A 22238-nucleotide genomic window follows, 5' to 3' on the forward strand; every position below is an offset into this window, starting at 1 on the left:
GAATATTTGAATTAATGGTGGGAAGCATTAGAAAAATGTGTTGTATAAACAAGGTCCAGGAGTATTGTATTCTAAGGTAAACAATGTCTCATATACCTTTACAAGGAACAAAGCCAAAGGAAATTATAGTTTCAGTTGAACCTTAAACCATAATTTGACTGATTAGATAAGGAAATACACATTAAAACTTTTAGATGTCCCTGTTGTCATTGACAAGGAGTCACTGAAAGTTTGTATAGCATCATTAAGGATGGTATGTTTGCCCAGGTGATAATTATTTAAAGTAGATGCAATAAATAAGTTTAGTAGATTGTTCTGCCAAGTTTGGTATATTTGAAATTTTTGAGGAATTTGACTCAGTGCCCTCTGTTGACCCTTCAGAGACCTTAAATGCATTGCAAGAGTGTCCCACATGCACACACAATTACATGATCTTGCAAGCAGTGAGGAGTTTTAAAAGAAAGAAGTCCTGTGACGCAGCTTGCCAGAAGAGTGGCTCTGACCTAGTCTGGCACAGAAAGAAAACATGAAATTTGGAATAAATGGATACTAATCCATGTTCGGGGTGCTCTTCAGCAGAAGAGCAGCAGCAACCCTTCATTTTAGGGATCTGAGAGGTGTAGAGGGAAGTTGCACAATATGGGCACTTATCCACAGCAAATGGTGTGGTGTCTGCAGTTCACTTGGTTTTGGAGAAAAATCTGGGGTGACCTCAGGTCAGTGGTAGAACCCTTTCCAGGAGAACCAGGTTTTTTCCCCTAAAAATCAAGTGTGTACCACATGACTTTTTATTGGAAAGGATTGAAGAAGACAACATTCCTGAAAATGTTGTCCTTCTTGAGGACAGAACAAACTACTTTAGACTGTAAAGCAATACCCTCTGGCTTTAGGCAGATGGTGGTTGGGCTGAGTGTTTCAGTGCCCTTTCTAAGGCAAGTTTTTCTAGATACTTTAACATCAAAAAGGAAAGGTCAGCAACTCTCTTGTGAAATCTGAAATGGGGTCCTAGGCCATGGGCAGGGAGGAGGGGGAAAATCCCTGTGAGTTGGGGCAGGGACAGCCAGTCCCAGTGGTGCTCTCAGAGTCCTGACATAGTCAGTGGCTCTACCTGGAGTGTTTTTTTCCAGTGCTGGACCCCCAAATTCAAGAGGGGTGTAGGAAACTGATCTGATTCAAGGATTCCAGGATGGCAGGGGCCTAGGAGGAGAGGCTGAGGGATGTAGGCTGGTTGGAGACAATGAAGGCTCAGGCTGACCCAATAAGCCTTTGAAAGGAGTTACAGAGGCAGCATAGAAATGGCCAGTACTAAACAAGGCACCAGGCACAGTCTATCTTAGGACTTTCAAGCAGGCCATTGGGGGAAAAAATGTCACCAGGAGGTTAGTTGCCTGTACAGGCAGCAGAGTCTCTGGCCATGGAGGTTTTCAAGACTCAGCTAGACAAAACCTCCAGTGACTCAATCTAGTGTCAGTGACCATCCCGTCTGGGCAGACAGATGGATTTCCTGTGACCTAGGGGCTAGTTTCATGGTCACCACCATCTATAATTGGAAACTGCTTTGACCTTCTGCCTCCATGTTTAAATCCTGCAGTGCCACAAAAAGGAGGCTCCTCCTTGAGGCACCATGCAGACCTAGGCTGCCAGAGGCTTGTGCTCTAACCACAGAAACCTTAATGGACACTTGCATGTGCATTCATAGCCTGAAAACAAATTTATCAAAGGAGAAGGACTCCATGATAGCGAAGTGCTTAGTGAATTTGAGCCTTTTCTGGTTGAGGGGATAGCCAGGTGGGTGCAATGTTAGTGATGGCTCACAGGGTTGGGCAGTGCTGACCAGCTGCAGCACCCTGCCATGGGGTGCCCAGAGGCATGACCTGGAAGCCTGGACCTTGTTTTTACGCTGTCCTGTGGCTGCATGCAGCACCACAGTGACCCATGGCTAGTAGCAGCACTTGGCATACACAGGAGAGTGACTGCCCTGGGAGCAGCCAACCAGCCAGCCATGCTATTCACTCTCCAATGAAATTTTTAGGTTTCTGACTGTTTAATAACATTATTAATTGTTTCAATTTTCCCTTGATGTTTCAGGAAGGGTGTCTGTTAGTGGTTGTACTAATTGCCAAGATTTCCTAAGTAGCTCCCATCATGCCCTTGAAGTCCTGAGGGATTGCTGGTGCTGGGTTAAAGCCTGGGGAAGTCCTGGGTGGGGCATCCCACTCCCACTTGCTGGGGGGAGATGATGCACACCGTGCTTAGTCCTGCACAGATTTTGCACGACACAGAGGCTCCACTGCACCCTGAAGGGATAAATCCATGACAATGGAAATAAGCGAGAGGGAAGGGCTGCAAGGAGTGGTAGTAGGTGTGGCACTGTAGATGATGCTACCACTTTTTGTACATTTTGAACCCGTTGTTCAGTCTCACTTGGCTCAGCGGTCACTATGAGCCTGTGAGAGTTGGGGCTGCCTACGAGAATTTGGGCTGGGGCTGGACCGCGTGAGTGGCTCTGGTCCTCCCTTGGCACAAGCAGAGCATCTCTGGTTTTGCAGCGAGAGGTGAGAGTCGGACAGCTCTACTTGGCACTGTGATCTGCAGTGTGCAATGTCTTAACAGCAGCCAGGGTTTCGACCCTAAATGCTTTCAGTAAATTAAGGCAACAATTAGGGAGAAATGAGCAGTGCCCCAGGGAAGGATGAGGCATTGCAAATACATTTTCCAATGCCAATTGGCTGTTTCCTCATCCAGATAGGAGGTGATTTAAGTGACTTGTTCCCTTCAGGACACTCCAGAGTTACGCCATCACAAGCAGTATTCTTCCAGGAACCAGTGTTGCATGAAAAGGCTTCCTAGAATACCCTGGTGGTCATGGAGCTGCTGTGAAGGACAATAGCCTGGATGCTGTGATGAGGGGAAGGTGGGAGTACGCTGGCCTGGTTGCTTTTCAGGGCAAATAGCCACAGATCCCTGGGCTCAGTCAGTCCCACCATACCTGGAGACTGCCACTTGACAGATGCATTCAGGGATGGGACAAAACCTTTGCACCTGCTGTGATTTTGGTCTATTCTGGCACATGAGCCAGATCCCCAGCACTAGTGGGACCATCTCCTCCTTGCAAACCTTGGTCTAGGAAGTTTTTCCCTTCCCACCACGTGACAATTTCAGTTGCCGTGCTGACTGGCGGGAATGCGGCATGGCTCAATGTGACCTGTAGTCTGGAGACCATGTACATCTTGATGTATATAGACACACACCCACATAGACAGGTGGGAGAAACTGTTACACCTCCCTTGCAGAAAGAAATGTTACTCGAATACACTGGCATGCAAGTTTCTGTTTTCTCACTTAGACATTTGCAACCAAACACATATCCTGTAGGTGGGAAGGTATTCTTCAAGTATTTTCCTTGTTCGCTGGAGCTGTTTTTAATACATGGATAAACTATTTTATCCCTGATTCAATATTTGTGCTGTTAATTTCCTTGCCCTTACCATTTATTTTTGCAACCCTCTTTTGCTTTATTTTTCCTCGTACCTTTTCATATTGTTTGCTTTAGGTGTAGGCTGTGGGTATGTGTTCACACTGCAATCAGTCAGTGTGGTCATACATGCAAGAAAGTTAATGGGTCAGTGGCAGTAGGGTGGATACAGCCCTGGAATAACTACACCCACCTTGTTGGACCCTTTCCAAACACACACTCTAGGTTATAGGATAGCATGGTGAGGGGGGTCCTTCTCCCCATTTCAGGTCTCTGGATGGGATGAAGGTATGAAGAGAGAGTTAACAGGCTAGGGCCATTCAGATTGCAAAAGAGACCGTGGTGCTTTGTAAGGCCCTGCGTTGCATGAAGAAAGTAAGCTGGCATAATGGCGAAAGTCAATTATCTCCTCTGCCACGAGGATGGGGGTCACAAGAGAAACCAGTAAGTATCAAAGCCAAAGGACCTTCCTCTTCTTGCAGTGTGTCATTTGGCTGAGGGACTCCTGCCTGCAGGAAGCAGCAGAGGCTAGCTGGCTCATCAGGTTCAAAAAGCGGGCAAATGTTTTTTAAAAAGCTACTGTCAGGAAGAGGTGACATGATGGAGACCTTTCTTTATAATTTATTGCACAAAATTGTAAAGTATTTTGCCAAGAAGCAGAAGTGCCTCATGTTGAGTTATTTTCGACTAATACATACTATCTCAGCACTGGAGCATGTGTATTTCAGTGTTTCCTGTGCAACAGTTGTACTAGAACTGAGGGTCAAGAAGTCATAGTACTAAAATTCTAGGTTGAACACTCACACGTTGTTGCTCCATATATCTAGACTGATACTGCAATTTTGCCTTTTGCACCTTAGCCAGGAGAGGGATCTTTAAAAATATTTTAAGATCATAGCATTTGGGCTTGCTCTTAAAGCAGCTCTCTCATTTGTCAACAGCCTAAAACCTCAGTTTTCTGGCCCACAGAATTTCTCTTTCAGGGCAAGGAGAGTGTTTTGCCTGAATAGCCATAAGTCTGTGTTTCATAAATGCGGAGGTATGGCAGCTGTTTGATCTCTCTCTTTGCCTTCTTCAGGAGCAGAGCCCTTGGGTGGTGCTGGGTTGGGCACAGGGTGACACAGTTTTCATTCCTTCTGCGGCTAAATGCCCAAAGCCAGTCACCTATATCTCTAACTTAGGTCCAAAAATTCTCTTTCAGTGTTCAGTTGGAAGGAAGGAGTTGAGGTTCCATGATGCTTGTGGGTCCCTTACAACTCAGGATATTCTATGATTTCATTATTCTATGAAACAGTGGAATTTCCATAATAATTATACTGGCATCAATCACTTCTCTGGTATTTGCCTGTGAGAAACTCATTACCAGGTATCTGAGGCCAGATGACTCGGAATCAGTTAAGATCTGGGCTTGGCCATCTTGCATCAACCCCTGACATCTGAATGCCTGACACAAGTTGGCTCATGTTGGATCAGAAGTGAATCTGCCTGCTGGATACACAGGATGTCTTGTGGGCACAGACCACTGTCACAGTCCATGGTCGAAGTATATGAGTGAGAAGTGAATCAAATCAATGCTTCTTTCAGAGTAACAGCAGCACTGTCACGTCAGGATCATTGTGTGGATGTGATGTGTCTCAATGCTAGGACATTCCTAAAGACTGAGATACAGCTTAATAAAATTGTGAGAGCAGGACTGACTTAGCACCTCAAATCCAGCTCAAAAGAGATGGATCAGATCCTCAGCTGTTCTTCATGTGTGCTTTTTTTGTCTTTGACACCCTGAAGATTTCTTACTACTTACCCTAGGCTGTGATTCAGGCAGGACTCAACACCTACTAGGTGGTTGCACATTGGAGCAGACTTACTGTGGTCAGTGGAGGACATCTCACTGTGGTGCCCCTCAGAACCCAGATAGGGGTTGTGTCCATGTGTACCATACCAGATGTTCTGCTTACCCTCTGACACCTCAGAGCAGCCCCGTGGGAAGGCTGAGAGGACGAGTTCACCTATCTAGAGTGCCAAAAAGGAAACTTGTACTGTTTTTGATCTGTTCTTTATTTTGAATGTTACTCTGACTAGACATAGGGATAAAAAACCCGACAAAACAAAAGCAACTTGAAACCTCAAGTGTTTATGAAAAATGTGGCTCAGTAAATTGCTGTTATAAAAGGCAGCTTCTCATGGGGTTGCAAATGAATGAAAATGTAAAGCCAAGGATTAGTCTTTCCTAGTTGGCATCAATACCTGTGGCCATGCTCTGGAAGTTTGACTTGTTTTGTCATTTTTGATACACAAAATAAACAAAACCTGAGACAAAGGGCAAGCTTGTAAATAGGGGAGCAGCCACTGGGGAATTTATTTTGTTTGTTTGCATTTTATTACTTTCTTGTGCCAGCTAATAGGGTGACCTTGCAACAGACAGATGCAGATAAGACTGACCACCTCTGTTGTCTTATTTTGCAAGCTGGGAAATAAATTGCTGAAATTATTTGTAATAGGGAGGTAGCCTGTGGAAGAAAAAAATCTCCTGCAACTGTTAATTAAAGGAGTATAGTTTTGTGGGTCAGATTGAAATGATTAACTGTTATAACTGTATGGGGGTAAAAAAATGAAATTAAAATGAGCTGGTATTTTTCATTGCTTCACCAAGAAAAAAAGCCATGGTGCTGAACCATAGCCAGCCACTCTGATTGGCAAAGACAGAAGGAGGTTTGACTGTAAAGACAGAGATCACCTGCTGGCAACATGAAAACACTTGAAACAGATCTTTTAAAAACATTCCTGTAGTTTAAGCTGAAATTCCTCTTCCCAGACCTTGCCACCAACTCTTGGAGAGTATTATAGAGTTCAATGGCCTTTCCTGGCAGGGCAAGCTCATACAAGCCATGGGCAGAAGGTTGTGTCGGGAGCGTGGTACCATGTGCCACGTTTGGTTTTGTTGAATTGAGATACTACCAGTGTGTAGAGAAAGATAATAGGAACAGGCTAGATCAACAGCTGCACGAAGCTAAAGGAGAACTGAAACCATGCCCCAATGGCCAAACCTCCTCCCTCCCCCCCTCAAAAAAACGTCAGCCATCTTCCAAGATGGAGTAAGTTCATGGCAGGGCAGAACCCACACCCGTATAATTTTTACAATCTTTCCTTGAACTCGGAGGTTTAAAGTGAGGGTCAGGACATGCACACTGTTGAAATCAAGGTTTTGCAAAATTCCACAGGACTGGAAGTATGACTCTTCCTGGTAAAAAATGCCCTGCTTCCCTTACTGACCCTCCAGCACACATCTAGAAATTTTTTTGTCAGAAGCAAAGTGTTACCAACATAAATCGGTTCATGTTTGCAAAATCTGTAATCTTGCTGGAGGACTATTGTGTCAACACAATTTAAGATGTCTCCAACCAAGCATAGAATGATGTATCAAACAGGTTGAGACTAGATTAGGAAGCTACTGTCAGTAGCTGATGTGGATTTAGCTGATGTGGATTATTCTTGCTGCAGTTAAAGGGGAAACAGTAAGATACATCATAAATGTTACATGCATTTCTGGTTATGTTGTTCTACTGACACTGCGTGTTACTTTACTTCTTCCCATACAACTTCTAAGCAAAGATGTCTTTCACCCTCTAGGAGGAAGGAAATGCAGAATAAAAGCAACACAGTAAATCAGGGCTGCAGTGTTTTTGTCAGTAGTGAAATATGTTGTTGCCAGTGCATTGTCTGGTGCTGAATAGTGGGTGATGCTCCATCTGCTAAGAACATTGGTAGTTCAGATGTTCTTGCAGATGTCCTGCAAGATTATGGATGTCTGCTGAACCCTCGGTGCCCTCTGGTGCCCTAGTCATGCTCTCAAGTAAGGACACCCAACATATACCTGCCAGCAAGCAGTGACATGCTCGGAGGGTGGCATCTGCTAATTCAGCTCCTATTTTGCACCAAGGAAAACAGTCCTCCTAAAGGAAATAATCACTTACCTGAACCAGTGGAGAAAAGTCGGTGCCTTTGAAGGCTTCTACAGGGAGACCCTCTTTAGGAAAACCCTACACTTAGACATGGCAGCCTTGCAGACAGAATTCTACTTTGCTGAACCCTGAGCTGCTGCCATTGAGGGAGGCATCAGGAGGCTGAGGCTGCTCCCACAGCTGAGCCACCTCTAAATTTCTGGGTGCCTGGGGACATTTGTATCTCTTTCTGGACACTGTGTCCATGCCACTGGTGGTCTGTATATCACCAGCTCTCCTCTCTGTGGTGTAGACTCATCTTTCCATCTTTGGTGCCACCAAATGCCAGTGGGGCATGTACGGTTCAACCATGTCCTGGCAGAGACCTGTGGCAGAGCTGTCAACAAAGAGTAGCCAGCAAACAGCTCCTGTTCCACCACATTTCTTTCTTTTTCCCACTCAGTGCTATGTCCCTTGAAGTGCATCTCATCCAGTGGGGAGGGGGCCAGTGCTAGGATCCTTCAGCTCTTCAACTTAAATTTATAAATGATGGATTTTGGCCCACAGCTCCAAGTATTTCTGTCCCAAATGTGATGACAAAAAAAACTTATTAACTTAAAAGAATATTAGACTGGTCCTAACAGGGAACTCTCCTCTCCTAAGGATTAAATGTTTGTGGGCTTCCTTGTAAAGTTAGCCCTGGAGTTGCAGTCCTGGTGACCTGAATATTAGGGCATAGGTGAATTCCTGTTACTCACCTAGTCTGTGATTTTACTGTTTGTCAATGAAGAGTCTGTCCACTTGTCATCTGATTGTGCAAATTCACCTTCCATGTGAGTCGGGATTTAAGTTTCGCTGTTTTTCAGGGTCTGACTATGTGCAGAGGGAGTTGTAGTCTTTTTTTTTTCCACGGGAACTTCCTTTCTCAAAACACCACCCCTTGGCAGTGGACCTGCTGACACCTCAGAGCAAGACACAAATAAAAAGGGCAGCCTGTCTTCCTTCTCCACACTCACGAGTAAGTGGCAGAGACTACTCAGGAGCTTGGAAGCTGCTGGCATTGCAAGCATCTCAGGTAGAAACTCTGACAAGAACCATGTTCAGCAACACTGGTGAGTTTTTAATGCTTGATATGATATGTCAGGTGTGAAGTTCGGCAAGTCTCCTGCAGGGAGGATGGTGGATCCAGGGTTTCTTACCCCTCTGATTGCCGTGGGTAACACTTTGAGGAAAGAAGTTTTGGTGCCAGCACTGCTCACAGGAGATCAGTTTGCTCTGGCTGTGCAAATTCTGCTTTTGACAGATTGGTAAACTAACTTCAAGACACAGGTCATTTTTCATCACTGTTCCTCAACCTGTAGACATCTGGTTCTGTGAGTGATAATGGGAAGGAAATGCAGCTCTTTTAAGCTTGTCTCACATCAATGTCAAAATAATTTCTTTCTTCCAGGCTATGTTATCATGTAGATTATTGCTCTTTAGTGATGGCTGATAACATCTGATGGAAGTTTCAAAATAAGGAGGATTTATTTGGGCTTGAGCTTTCTCCCATGGCTGTGTAGCCTGCCCTGTTGTCAGGAGATTCTGCATCTACCTAGAAAGGTGCCTGGGTCACTCCTGCAGCAACTGCTGAACCAGCCCCACTGGCCCACCCAGCCCCAGAATGCCCAAACCCCTGGGGTTTGGGATGTAGCTGAGCAGATCACATGTGGGCTGGGTGGTGCCTGCAGGAGGGGAGGGGTTTTTTGACACTGATCTGAGTCCCTCAATTTCAAACCTTTGTATTCTGAATGTGGATGAGCTGAAATTTTCCAGGAATCTTGGACAGCAGCATCTTTGGGATGTGATCTCACATCTCTGGGATGTGCATGAGTGTTTGCCCGGAGGCTGGGCAAAAATCAGGAGTAAATATAGGTATCCAAAGTAGGCTCTCTCTTGAAAAACTACAATTCTCATCCCAATTCCCTTCTGTCCTTCTGAGCAGCCCTGGTTCCCACTGAAGCCAGACATACTATAAAGACCCTGCTCTATATAGGTTTTTTAAACTTCATCATAAGGGAAAAAAGGCCCCACGTATTTACCAGTGCCAAGGCCCCGCATGCCCATCTTTGATCACTGTTCTCTAGAAGCTCTGAATATCTCTCCAGGCAGGCAGCAATGCAATGGGACTTGTGGGTTAGCATAGGAAGGGGCTCTATAATGGATAAATAATGAAACTAGGACACAAAATACTGCCTTGAATTTTTTTTTCCATCAAAAAAAAGGAAAAGTAATCTGACAGCATTTGAGGTTTTGGGTTTGCTTCTGGCTGGTCCAGGAGTGAGCACAAACAGGACTGCCTCTCGCAGCCTGAGCCTCTGTCCTGTGAGTGGGCGCGTTCTAGGTATACTCAGCTCTTCTGTAAATCATTAATTTCCATGTTGGCAAACCAAGGTGCCTGCAGGCAGGTGTGCAGGGGCCCAGTTCTGTACCCAGGGAAGGAAGCAGGGCAGGAAGACAAAAGCAGCAGGTGAGGGTTGCCCACGGAAGATGAGCTGTGGCCAAGCCCCTCGGATGTGGTGATGGGTGCACCACTGGCTCACTCTGAGGCATTCCTTGGCACAGGACACTGTGCCAGTCAGATCACAGGGTATCACAGGTGTGTTTGCACAGGAATAAATGCAGCACAATTGACCAGCAGTGCTGAGTGGAGACAGGTCTTTGGCACAGTGCTCAGCATGGTCAGGCCATATTCCAGGGCAGCTGCAGTCAGTGATTCTTCCCTGTGCATCCTCAACAGAGGTTGACAGCACTGGTGATATCCAGAAATGGGATGGATATGCAGTCCCTAAGTTAAGAAATGCTGAAAGGCTGATTTCTTAGGGCCCTTTCCCATTGCTATTCTATGTGTTCAACTCTCACATCCCTTTGCAACCTTCTCCCAGGACCATGGCTTTCTAGTATCTTCTCAGCCCAGCACCAGAGCTTTCCATAAAGAACAAGGTTGAGCAGCTTTAGTGTTTGGAGATTTCTTAAAGCTGAGGAAGATGCACTTCCTCTTTGTCCTCAAGAGGGTTAAGCAGCTAGCTCCAGCTGAAATTTTTTTAGATAAATGCACACACACCCCATTGCGCAAAACATCAGCCCAAGGTTGGCAACTGGCATGCAGCAAGCAAACAAAAAGCACTTGAAGATTAAGTTGGTTTAACTAAAGATACTGGTCAATTTTATGTAATTAAGATAAATATGGCTTATACATTTACTAAGAAGAAATACACAGAGGTAGTAGTCTGGTGGGGATCCATGTGTGTTTACTCAAGGCTGCAGTGGCTGCACAGCAAGGTTGCAGGAGAAGCGTGCTGCTGATTTCAGCCTGCCCTGGGACTAGCCCTGCATGTGGCATCTCTCATGCCACACCAGCTACCAGCAGATTCCAGCCTCTTCAGTAATAGGGAGGGCTCTTGTTGATACTCAAATTAACATGGTTGCCAGGTATCATGCAAATCGGTCAAGACATTTGGTGAATTAATCTCTTCAACCATTATGCATTTGACTTGCTAATTTCAAAGTTACCATAAGCTGTTTTTGCCTCTCCCATGTCTTCATCTGAATCACTCGTGAGAAGAGTGCTTATGAGGTATTGTTACTCCCTACTGTTCACACGGCTTTCATCCTTTGAGGCTATTTAATGGGCAAGTACAAGACAGAAAACGCTCCCACAGCACAGCCACATTCCAGCATGCTCTGGATTTTCCTGTAACAACTGGGCAGCCCGCCAAAGCCTGATGCAGTGACCCCCAAATCTCCATCATCATTCAAAGCTGAGAGCTTTCTTTTTGCTCAAGTGTATCACTGGGTTGTGCCTCTCAGAGCTCCACTTCTGTGGCACAATGTCACAGCCCTGAACCACGAGCCACTGGGCACAGAGATGCTGAGGCTTTTCCTGGAGCTGCTCCCATCCAGAGTTGCGGGAGAGGAGGCAGTCATTTTAAATACTTTGTGTTAAAAATCAGCTGCTGTGTTGGGAATGAATGGGAGCAAGGCATTTGCAAGGGATTCATGCTGCGGAGTTAAATCTGTGCTGAAGCCAAATGGGAAAAGCAGCCGTTGTCATGAAGGGGAGCAGTGCTCTGTGGTGAGTGTTCTACAGCAATCCATCCAGAGCAGGGACAAGCTCCTGCCTTGCCCTCTGACTATCCAACCCTGAGTTGCTGCATGATTCTGCCTCCTTCTCCATCCATGTCTGCCAGGGGAGTCTGAGGTTCACCTCTGGGTATTTTAAAAACTTTTTTAAATTTTATTTTATTTTATACTGCCTTATGCTAGGTGACTTGTTACTCTACATATTTTGATGACTCACAGGGCTGCATTAAGAAGAAGAAAACTGTCTTTACTGAGAAAATTACCATCAATCTCTTCTTTTTCCTTTCTCCTTTTCTCCTAATGTCTTTTCAGAGATGAGTCTGAAGGTCACTGGGATTGACTTTCTGAAGAGCCAGAATACCCGGCAGCACCACACGGATGGATACAACATCAAGAACCTGGTGGTGCGGCGCGGGCAGCCCTTCCAGGTGCAGGTCAGCCTCAACAGGGAGCTGAGACCTGCTGACAAGCTGTCCCTGCGCTTTGCCATTGGTAAGCAGGAGTCCCTCTGTGGCTACCAGGCAAAGCCAGAGAGCCCCAGGAGCATCCAGCTGCCTCTTCCTGGCACTGCACAGGCACTGCAGACCTGTACAACCCTCACACATGTTGTCTTGGGTTTGTTTCTAGGTGAAAATCCAATGAGAAACAGGGGGAGCCTGCTCTCGCTGAAACCAGAGCGGGAGGATTTCAATGGGTGGAAAATCTCCCTTGTCAAGAAGAATGGCAAAGAGGTAAAGCCTGTGGGCAAGGGGCCCAATGTCCAGGGGCCCAATCAGAAGCTACAGAGCAAAGCATCCTCATACCCCTGTCCTGCTTTCCCTTAGTCCTACAGTTTTAGATGGACAGCAGCATTGTCCTGCTTGGTTCATTGCTCCCTCCATGCACAGGCAGGCTTTGCCCTATCCCACTGCCTTCCCCTCTTTCCCTGCAGGGACCTCCATGGCTCCCAGATTTGCCACTCATGCCAGTTCTCTGGCACCATTTTTGTGCCATGCCTGTGGCCATAACGAGGTGTCCCTCATGCCATCTCTCCTTGTTGTCTCCTCAGTGCCTGCTGTCTGTCACCAGCTCACCCAACGCCCCTGTGGGAAAATACAACCTGCATGTGAAGACTGACACTAACATTTACAAGCCTGAAAATGGTGTAATCTACCTTTTGTTCAATCCTTGGTGTGAAGGTGAGTGGTCCTGCAACTAGGAGTGATTATTAGTCCTACCAGGGATTGTCCCAGACAGAATTTTGCTTCATATTTTCCCTATTTTCTTACATACATTGCTTTTTACCTATAAAACACTGTAAGCAGCATCCTCACGGAGACAGTGGGAAGCTGAGCAATAGCAATGAGCCAGCTCCTCACTGGATATTCTCCAGTGCCAGGACATAGAGGGACATCTATCTGTTACATCTCTTTGCATCTCTGCATCATCCCTCTCTGTTTCCCTGAGCCACTCAAAGATTAACTGAGACAACTGGGCTGGCTTAAGATCCAAAAAAAAATAACCAAAATAAAAAATTGTGTAGTTGGTAGGCATCAGTTCCCCAGTTCTCTCTGCTGTCTACTAGTACTCTACAGTGTTCAGAAATAAGATTTTTGCAATAATAAAAGAGTGGTCACGTAGCAATGGAAATTAAAGATTAGTCTTACAGGAAATTCTTTCATGATAGGAGCAAAAAAAATGGTCATGGCTTCATGGTCATCTGTTGGTGTGAATGTTGCAGACCCTTGATTTATCCCAGTCTAGCTTTCCACAGAAAATTTCACATAGAGTGTGCAAACCACCTGACGTCTGAAGGTTTGGGATTTTTTCTCCAGATGATGTTGTCTACATGGCCAATGAGGCACATAAGAAGGAATATGTGCTCAACGACACTGGCTACATCTATGTTGGGTCTGCTTACAGCATCTACGACAGACCCTGGAATTTCGGGCAGGTAAAGCACAGCTGTCTTGTCAGCCCTATTGCGCTTCATCCCTTCAGCATGAAGCCCATGAGTAGCTCAAAGTGCTGGAATGACCCTTCCTGCTTCACTGGGAGGGCTCACCTGCTTAGAGTAATCTATGTGCCTACATATGTTCCCCACACCAGCTGAAGAACAAGGTTTAGTGGCACATTTATGGTCAGATCATGTGAGTCCCTGGTAAAGGATGTGGAAACTGGAGATGGTATTTCTGATTGAAAAAAATTCCCATAAGGGAATTCCTGCTCTCTTGCAACTGTAGGTGTTGTTAATCAGCTAAGGAGACATGGAGAGGGCTGATGGGGAAAAAAATCTCATCTGTTGCATCATAGTTGAAAATAAAAAGGGTAAAATTACCGGCAGAGGTTATCACCTTTCAAGTGGTGCCTTCATTGACAACTGTGTGCAGGACACAATCAGCCACTCTCTCAGGAAGGGTGTTCCTGCATGCTGCCTCTGAGATAACTCCAGAGGAGCGGAATGTCAAATTGGCTTGGGCTAAAGATAAGAGGTGGATGCCAGAGCAGATTTGCACCCTGTAGAGAGCACACAGGCACCTAAGCAGAGTATCCTGCACCCTATCCAGACAGAAATCCCCTCCAAAAAAGGTTCAAATCTGGTGGTTTTTTCTGTTTGTCTTGTTTTGTTTTATAAGTCTACAATTTGTGCAGGATATCTGCAGAATATGTATCTGCAGGACACACATAGCCCAGCCAAGGCACTCACACTGTTGCCTTCACACAAAAGGGGCCAAAGGGCATCATCTGTAGGGCTGTGCCTATTCTTATATTTATTCTGCTGTTAAGCAGTGAGAATTGATATTGATATTCTGACAAGCTTCATTGGATCAGATGTTTGACATCTTTCTGAACTGGACTTCAGGGAGCTTTATCAACAATTGCTAATTAGGAATCTTTGCTGCAATAATTAGCATTTACGTATCTTTCTTTTTTCCAAGGTTCATTTTGTACCTATGTCAATAGACTACATATCAGCAGAGATCTTAAATTTTCATTACTCTTGTGAGTAATTTGCAGAGTTGCAGGGAGATGACGTTGGTGACTTTTGTGCACAGGAGTAAAGATTGCTGGGTTAGGTTCCAGCTGTGTTTGCAAGACAAGCGAGACAGGCTTTTGTCTTCCAAGGCTGGGTTTCATTTTAGCCTTCTTTGGAGAGAACAGCTTTGGGAGGCCCCACAGCCTTGGAAATTCAGTATCATAAAGGCAGTTTAGAAGTTAGAGCTAGTCATACATTTTCCTCCAAGTACATGTTTTACAGTGACAAGCAAATTCTGGTTTAGAGCGACATAAGAAAATATCTCCGTTTTCTCCCCAAAACAGTTTGAGGAATTTGTCTTGGATGCCTGCATGTATCTGCTGGACAAAAGCAAGCTCAGTCTGAATGATAGAAGGGATCCTGCAAATGTGTCCAGAGCCATGTCTGCTTTGGTAAGCCTTTCCAAGTGAAGTGCTTTGCCCTTCCATATCTTCCCTCTTCCTTACATGCTCTTCTTTCCCTGGGATCATGAGCACCATTTCAGGAGGCATCTGAAATAGATTCCTTTAGGAAAAGAGACAGAGGCATTTTTAGGTGGAGGGAAGAGCCAAACAAAAATAGAGCATGTTCCCATCTCCAAAGCTTGCAGCTGCCTCTGTAATTGTTCTTCCTCATCAGTTGTGTTGGTGGGGCCAACACATGGGTTGTGTTTTGGGCAGGTAACTGCTCTCTGTGGTGGGACCCTTTTGGAGCCCTGTGATTTAAGATACAAGATGCAGAGTTATTTTTTACTGCACTGAGCAGAGGTTCCACCTCCCTTTAGATATCCAGGTGGAGGTTTTCTAACCAGGGGAGCCCCCAGCCAGCACCAGTAGCCTTGATGGGTCCCACATGGCACCTGGGAAGCCATAGGGTGGGCAGAGATCTTGGGGTTTAAGCCTCACTCAGCCTCATCCCTTTATTTTTCTCCTTTGCGTGTGTGTGTGGCCACAGGTTAATGCCAATGATGACAACGGAGTTCTGCTGGGGAACTGGTCAGGGAATTACATCAGTGGAACATCCCCTATGGATTGGATTGGGAGTGTCACCATTTTACAGAACTACTACAAAACTAAGAAGCCAGTCCGTTATGGCCAGTGCTGGGTCTTCGCAGGAGTCCTCAATACAGGTGAAAAGTGAACCCCCTCCCTTCTTTGACATCCCAATTACTGTGCTAGTAAGCCAAATTACTGTGCCTCTGAGCAACAGAGGTGGCAGGGTCTGTCTGTAAGAAGATGCTAAGGGAGACAGTACTGCTCAACCAGAAGAGAAGGCTTTGGGGGTCTGATCCTTGTGTGTAAATACCTGACAGGAAGGAGTGGGGCACAGACAGGCTCTTTTCAGTGATGCTCAATGACAAGACCAGAGGTGATAGGCACGGCCTGAAACACGGGAGGTTCTGTCTTAACCTGGAAAAACAGCTTTTTTCACTGTGAGAGTGACCAAGCACTGGCACAGGGTGCCCAGAGAAGTTATGGAATATACATCCTTGGAGATGTTCAAAAGCCATCTAGACAGAGTCCTGAGCACCTGCTCTAGAGGACCCTGGGTGGGCAGAGGGGTCAGATGAGAGGATGCCCACCGGTCTGAGGGATTTGGTCACCTTGTATTTTGTCTGTCTATGCTGCAGTCATGCGTTGCCTGGGAGTGCCATCCCGCTGTGTGAGTACTTTTGACGCGGCCCACGATACGGAGGAGAACCTGAGAGTTGACGTTTACCTGAACGAAAGAGGAGAAAAGCTGAACTCTTTGTCCTTCGACTCTGTCTGGTACTGCCAAATGGGGCTAACACTTCCTACACCCTGTGCTGCCTATGCAGTGCCCCATTCCCCAGCAATTCCCTCGAGAATTTCACTATTGCCTGGGGTTTGTTACCCAGGAGAGAGAGAGAGAGAGAAAGAATGCCAAGGGTTTCACAGGGTTACCGACAAATACCCATTAAATCTGCCCTTACTCTAAAGGATTAAGGGAGGAGATAATGACTCTTTGGGCTGTAACAACTCACTCCTTTTCTTTCCAACCCAAATGAATGCAGGAACTTCCACGTGTGGAATGATATCTGGATGAAGAGAACAGACCTGCCAAATGGGTTTGATGGCTGGCAGGCAATTGATTCAACCCCTCAGGAGCAAAGTCAAGGTAGGATTTGCCTAGAAAGGCTCTTCTGCAACTCCTGAGGGAAGTAGGGACATTTTGTGTGAAAAACATACTTCCCAGTCAGCAAACCAGGTACTACTTCCCATGCACAACTTCATGCACTGGGGCAGTGACACTCTAAAGCAGCAGGTCTCACTCCTGCCACCTCAGCTCAGAATGGAAGGAATAGCATTTCTCGGCAGGCAGAAAACCAACCTTGTGGGAACGTGAGTGTTGTTTCAGGGATTAGATCACATCTAAGTCGTTGGGGTCATGAGCCTGTTCGTTGGTAGATGAGAGGAGTGGCCACCAAAATTGGTAACTACACTCCCTTCACAGGTTCAGGGAATTTGAAGGTGGAAAAAACCAGAAGGTTAATCCTCAGGGAAATGCAGAAAGTGGAATATTGCCTAGAGATCAAACACAGGTGTCTGGAAGCAGCTCACTTCATAACCTCATACTGAAATTGGCTAAGGAAGAAACATTCTAACCCAATTTTGAAGCATTAGAGAGTAAATATTCATTATTGCACCACACTGGACACCTAGAAAATATCTCATTAAACTTTACAGCAAGGTATTTATTCCATCATGATCGTATATATTCATTAGAGTGTACTGCCTGGGTAATATATAAACATCACTTCTAGAACTAATTTGCATGCATCTACCTCTTACTGGAAGGCCTTCTATGGTTCTGGAGGTTCATCCAAAGGGGTCTCTGGTAGTCGTATTCACTACGTACCCCCAGCATTACAGGTGGCCTTGCCTTGAACTTCTCTTAGGGCACATGCTGTTGTTTCTTGTCACATAACATTGCCACAAAAGCCACTATATTCCTCATGATCTGTTTATCTATTGGTTCCAACTATGTTTGGCATCCTGTATGGCTACTTTTACATTCTTTTATCTACTTCTTTTAAACACATTGCCCTTGTTTGGACAAGGCATCGTTATGTTCTGTTCCTTTTATCAAACCAAGCTGAGGCTTTCTAACGCTAAAACTATCTAAGTGAGGGGAAACATGCAAAAGCTCCTATCAGACCTTGGTCATCTCTAAAACATTCCCAATCAGCTGTGGGGTAAATGAGAGGTTTTGGAGTTCATTACTGAGTTGGAGGACTATCTACTGCTAATTGTCAACTGCCATGGCCACAGATTCCTGCTTGAGTGTGTCTGAGTGTGGAGCAAAAATTGGAGTCACTGCTGGTGTTTGGAAAATCAGCTGGTGTTGAATGCTCTTTCTAGGTCTTTTCCAGTGTGGCCCATGCCCAGTGAAGGCTGTCCGGGAAGGAGATGTGTATTTGCCCTACGACAGCAAGTTTGTGTACGCGGAAGTGAACGCTGACAGAGTCTACTGGGTGGTCAAGAAGGTGAACGGCAAGGAGAAGTATTTCAAGGTTGGCACGGAGACCCAAGCCATCGGCAAGAACATCAGCACAAAAGCCGTGGGGCAGAACAGGCGGGAAGACATCACCTGGGAGTACAAGTACCCTGAAGGTAATAGCCCCCAGCCTCTAAGGTGGTGCCAAAGAGGAGACCCCGACCATGCAGGTCACCCCACAGCATGTGTTGTTTCCAGGAGAAAACTGCAGAATTAGCTGCAGTGCTAAACTCAGTGTAAGGCCTGGAGACCCTCAGAAGGCAGCACTGCTCCCAGGCATCCTCATGCCTACAGTGACACCTATAGGCATCTCTTCAGGGACACGAACAAGCTTGCAGGCAGTGAAAGAAATGGGCTGAATGAACAATCTAGTCATAAGACTGACCTTTGCTTTATTTCTTCATTCTTCTCCGTTTTGTCTTTCCATTCCCCAAACCATATTGGGAAAAAAAAATCCCACATTTCCTCCCCACAGTTTTTAAGATCCAGCCATGTTGTCCTAGACTGTTAAACCCTTCTCAGTGAGCAGGGCAAAAATATCAGGCCGAAATATTTAAGAGTATTTCTCCTCTAAATTGTCTCTTCCAGGAAATTCTTCCAGTACAGAATGCTACAGTTAGATTTGATGGTAGCATAAACCAAGAAGTTGTCCTGAGCAGAGCATAGAGGTGTGCTGACATCCTCTCTGCTTATCAGCAAATGCATAAGTAAAGGGAAGATAGCTCTGGGTGAGGAGACTGAGATACAGATGTCACTCATATTTTTCTTCATCCAGGCTCCAAAGAGGAAAGGATGTCTATGGAAAGAGCTTACAGCTTCATACGCCCTTTGGGACTGATGCCTCGTTCAGGCTATGCTTCGACTTTACAGACACTAGGCGGGAACACCCAGCCTTTGGTCCCGAAGGAGCCAGTCACCAAGACTGGGCTCCAGCTTGAGATAACCAATACAGAAGCTCTGCATCCTGGCAATCCCCTTGAAATGGCCATCACAGTGAAGATCTCTGCTCCTGGGAACTGGACTGTTGACCTTACTGGCTCCTGCCAGCTGCAGTACTATACTGGAAAAGTTCAGGCCAATCTTGGAACTATCAAGGAGACCATCAATCTTGAAGGCGCATCTGGTAAGCATGGAAAGCTTGCTGTGTTCTGTAGACTAATTAACTGTGGCAGTCTGGGGTTTGTACTGGCTTCAATATAGACCAGTGTATGGCTCTGTACTTTGCAAAGAGCAGAAATAGCCTGCCTAGAACCTGCCTTCCTCGTAACTGCATTTGGAAGTCTCAGTTACAGACAGGGATCCCTCTGTAGCAGGGACCAAAACATGAAGGCTCTGCTGCAACTTCAAGGAAGTGGTTAAAATACATCAGTGAGGGCAGACAGAAGTTTTAATGGCATGAGCGAGATGTGCTGAAGCATCTCCCTCCTGTCGTCACTGTTTAAATATCAAAGATGTCACCACAGGCTTTGTGTGCATCCATGTGGATCAGATCCCTCACAGGATTTAGATGGCTGGAAATTTCAGCTTTTTTTGTTCTTGTATTTGCCACTCTAATTTAAGTGGTGGTGATGCTGGTGAGAGTTATTTTCTGAATTGTTTGCCTAAGCTAATTCCCAGTTCGTGACTGCCTGCCTGGCTGATCCCTGGAACTGTTTGCTGCTCTGCTTTGCAGATTTTTGAAAAACCTGGGTTGCATTTCTGATTCCAAGCAATGTAACTGAAATTTGCTAAACAAGAGACTAATGAGTGATAAATAATTAACAACCCTTGGTGATTCTGAGCATGAATCACTCACCAAAAAAAAAAAAAAAATCTTTGCTGCTGATGAGTGCTGAGTGTTTACACTCATATACTGTTGCTGTCAAAATGCAGCACGGCAGGACACACAAAGGCAGCCCCATATATACATGCATACATATAAACACTTAGGAAAAAGGACGGGCATTTTTGGTTTTATTCCCAGAAGCCAGGAAGCTTTGCAGCTAAAGCAATACTCAAGCACCAGCACTGCTGGCTTTGTGGCTTCTCTGAGCCACTGGAAGGTTGTCCAGGCAATTGAAGATAAAATCTGAAGTGAAACGAAAGCTAGCAATTTTATAGCAGGCAGAGAAACCCTCGAGGGTGCAGGCTTAGATGTACTTAACCTCCTGCTCCTCTGCCTTCTCCTGAGTGTCTGGGCAGCCAGGGATGAGGGCTGCTGAGGTGCTGCATGTGAGCCCAAGCCAGTGCTTGTCTGAGTGGGGAGATGGTGGGACTCAGCCACCCTTCCCATGGGTGCCAGGTACCACCCACCCACCCAGGGCTTTCCCCTGCAGGGACTAGGCCTGAAGGGAAAGCAGGATGGTCTCAGCAAATATGGCTCATTTGCCACACTCAAATATGTCTCATGCCACACCCTGGGGCACCAGCCACTAGAGCTGACTTTGCCCCCTAATTCCTGGGCATGTGATGAAGCATGAAGTTGTGTTTTCTTTCCTGCAGAGATGCAGATCCCCATGAAAATAGCACCTGATGCGTACATGAAGACCCTGTCCTCCGTGGAAGATGAAGTGCTCATCCTTGTCACTGCCATTGCCGAGGTCAAGGAAACAAATGACAAACTCACTAAGGAGACATCAATGAGATTTGAGTATCCCCCCATCACTGTCCAGGTGAGGCAGCTGCCAGCTGGGCTCCTGGGGGACAAGGGTTAAAGCTCACTGCAGCACCATGGTGGTGTTAGCATTCCCAGGGGGATCTCCCAAACAGCTGCCTCCTGGGATGCTCAGTTCTTGGCATCTTATTTGGATATTCAGCATTAATTTGAAGTTTGAAAGCAACCATGAAATGAAAGTTTTATTATTGCCCCATCTAAAAAGGGAAGGCAGGGGCTGCTGGATGGAAGGGAATGGGAGAGGACAGTTTGTACAGGGCCAATCTCTAAGCCCACAGCTCTCTCTCCTGAAGGAAAAACGTGTTGAGAAATCAGCTGAGAAAACACAGTGCTTTGGGAGGGTGGAAAGGATATGAAGGGGTTGTCCCCCACCACGCTGGTGGTGAGAAAACCTGCCGCAACTCTGAAATCTTTATTACTTCTCTAATCCCCAGTCTTTGGGTTTGTTTCTCTTTTTCCTCCTCTGCCAGATGCCAGAAACAGCCAAACTGTACAATGACTTCACATGTGCATTCATCTTCAAGAACAAGCTGAATGTGATCCTGGAAAACTGCAAGCTGCTGGTGGAGGGCTTGGGCATATTTAAGATGACAACATTTGAGCAGGGGTAAGGAGATGAGCCAATGAAATGACCATGGCAGGACTCTGTTTATTATTTTTTTAATATCCTTGAAGAAGTGGTTAGGGGATTGGGAGTAAGAGGCACCTTTGCCAGCTGTTTGAAACTGCACCACATTTGGCCAGAAAGATCCACACAGCAGCTGACAGCTTAGGGCAGACGGGCATGACAGAGGCTCCCCTCATGCCCCTGCTGCACTGCCCAACAAGTGTGAACACAGCTGCTTCCTTCAGAGCTGAATTTGGGGTTTCAGCAGTATGGGGAAATCTGGGGAAGGTCCCCAGGATCACTGGGACCAACAGGAATTACCACTGTGTCAGGCCCCATTTACTGCACACTGGTCATGAGGGAAGGGAAACACCCACCCTAAACACATGCAGTGACTCCTTCTTTAAGTGAAATTACTCAAAAGTGGTAAATAACCCTAATTCATGCTGGGACTATTTTGGGTTTTCCTTTGTCCTTAGGGATATTATGCCTGGCAGGATCATGAAGTCAGAAATAATATGCACTCCAACAAGACTGGGAGAGAAGAAAATCGTAGCTAAGCTGATCTCAAACCAGATCAAAGGGATCTCTACAGAGAAGGCCATCACCATTACCGAGTAGGATTGGTGCCTTGTCAGTATGCAAATGTTGGCCTTGCTAAATGTATTGCATCATTTGGCACTTCTTCCCTTCTCAGTTGCTGCACAGTACTTTTTAAAGTAAAGAGCAAGAATGCCATAAAGCTAAGCAAATTAAAGTGGCCTAAGGGCACAGTTGCATTGATTGCACTTAATTGTGATTCAATAAAGATTGTGAAAAATGACTGTGTGGTTTGGTTTGATGATATTGTCACATTGGGATGGCTCTGAATCCACAAGGGGATATTCCCATCTCAGACCAGGGATTGGAGCTCATGTTGGTACCAGCTT

The 22238-nt window shown here is 45.9% G+C and overlaps 1 protein-coding gene across 3 annotated transcripts; it reads left to right on the plus strand.

Annotated features, from left to right (window-relative positions):
• Window positions 1-8391: 8391 nt before the first annotated feature.
• On the plus strand, window positions 8392-22132 carry TGM4 (transglutaminase 4). Of its 3 annotated transcripts, none has more exons than XM_014878469.2 (14): window positions 8392-8525; window positions 11848-12027; window positions 12163-12266; window positions 12584-12713; window positions 13350-13468; window positions 14836-14943; window positions 15485-15659; window positions 16161-16299; window positions 16566-16669; window positions 17914-18165; window positions 18825-19172; window positions 20531-20700; window positions 21173-21309; window positions 21789-22132. In XM_014878469.2, the coding sequence occupies exons 1-14, from the start codon at window positions 8510-8512 to the stop codon at window positions 21928-21930; spliced, it is 2124 nt and encodes a 707-aa protein (XP_014733955.1). In that variant the 5' UTR covers window positions 8392-8509; the 3' UTR covers window positions 21931-22132. The 3 variants fall into 3 exon arrangements, with proteins under 3 accessions (XP_014733955.1, XP_088021603.1, XP_088021607.1); XM_088165477.1 differs by lacking the exon at window positions 8392-8525 and adding an exon at window positions 11388-11527; XM_088165481.1 differs by lacking the exon at window positions 8392-8525 and adding an exon at window positions 11566-11665.
• Window positions 22133-22238: the final 106 nt, after the last annotated feature.

The sequence above is a fragment of the Sturnus vulgaris genome, chromosome 1 (assembly GCF_052056855.1).
Source record: "Sturnus vulgaris isolate bStuVul1 chromosome 1, bStuVul1.hap1, whole genome shotgun sequence".
Taxonomy (NCBI): Eukaryota; Metazoa; Chordata; class Aves; order Passeriformes; family Sturnidae; genus Sturnus; species Sturnus vulgaris.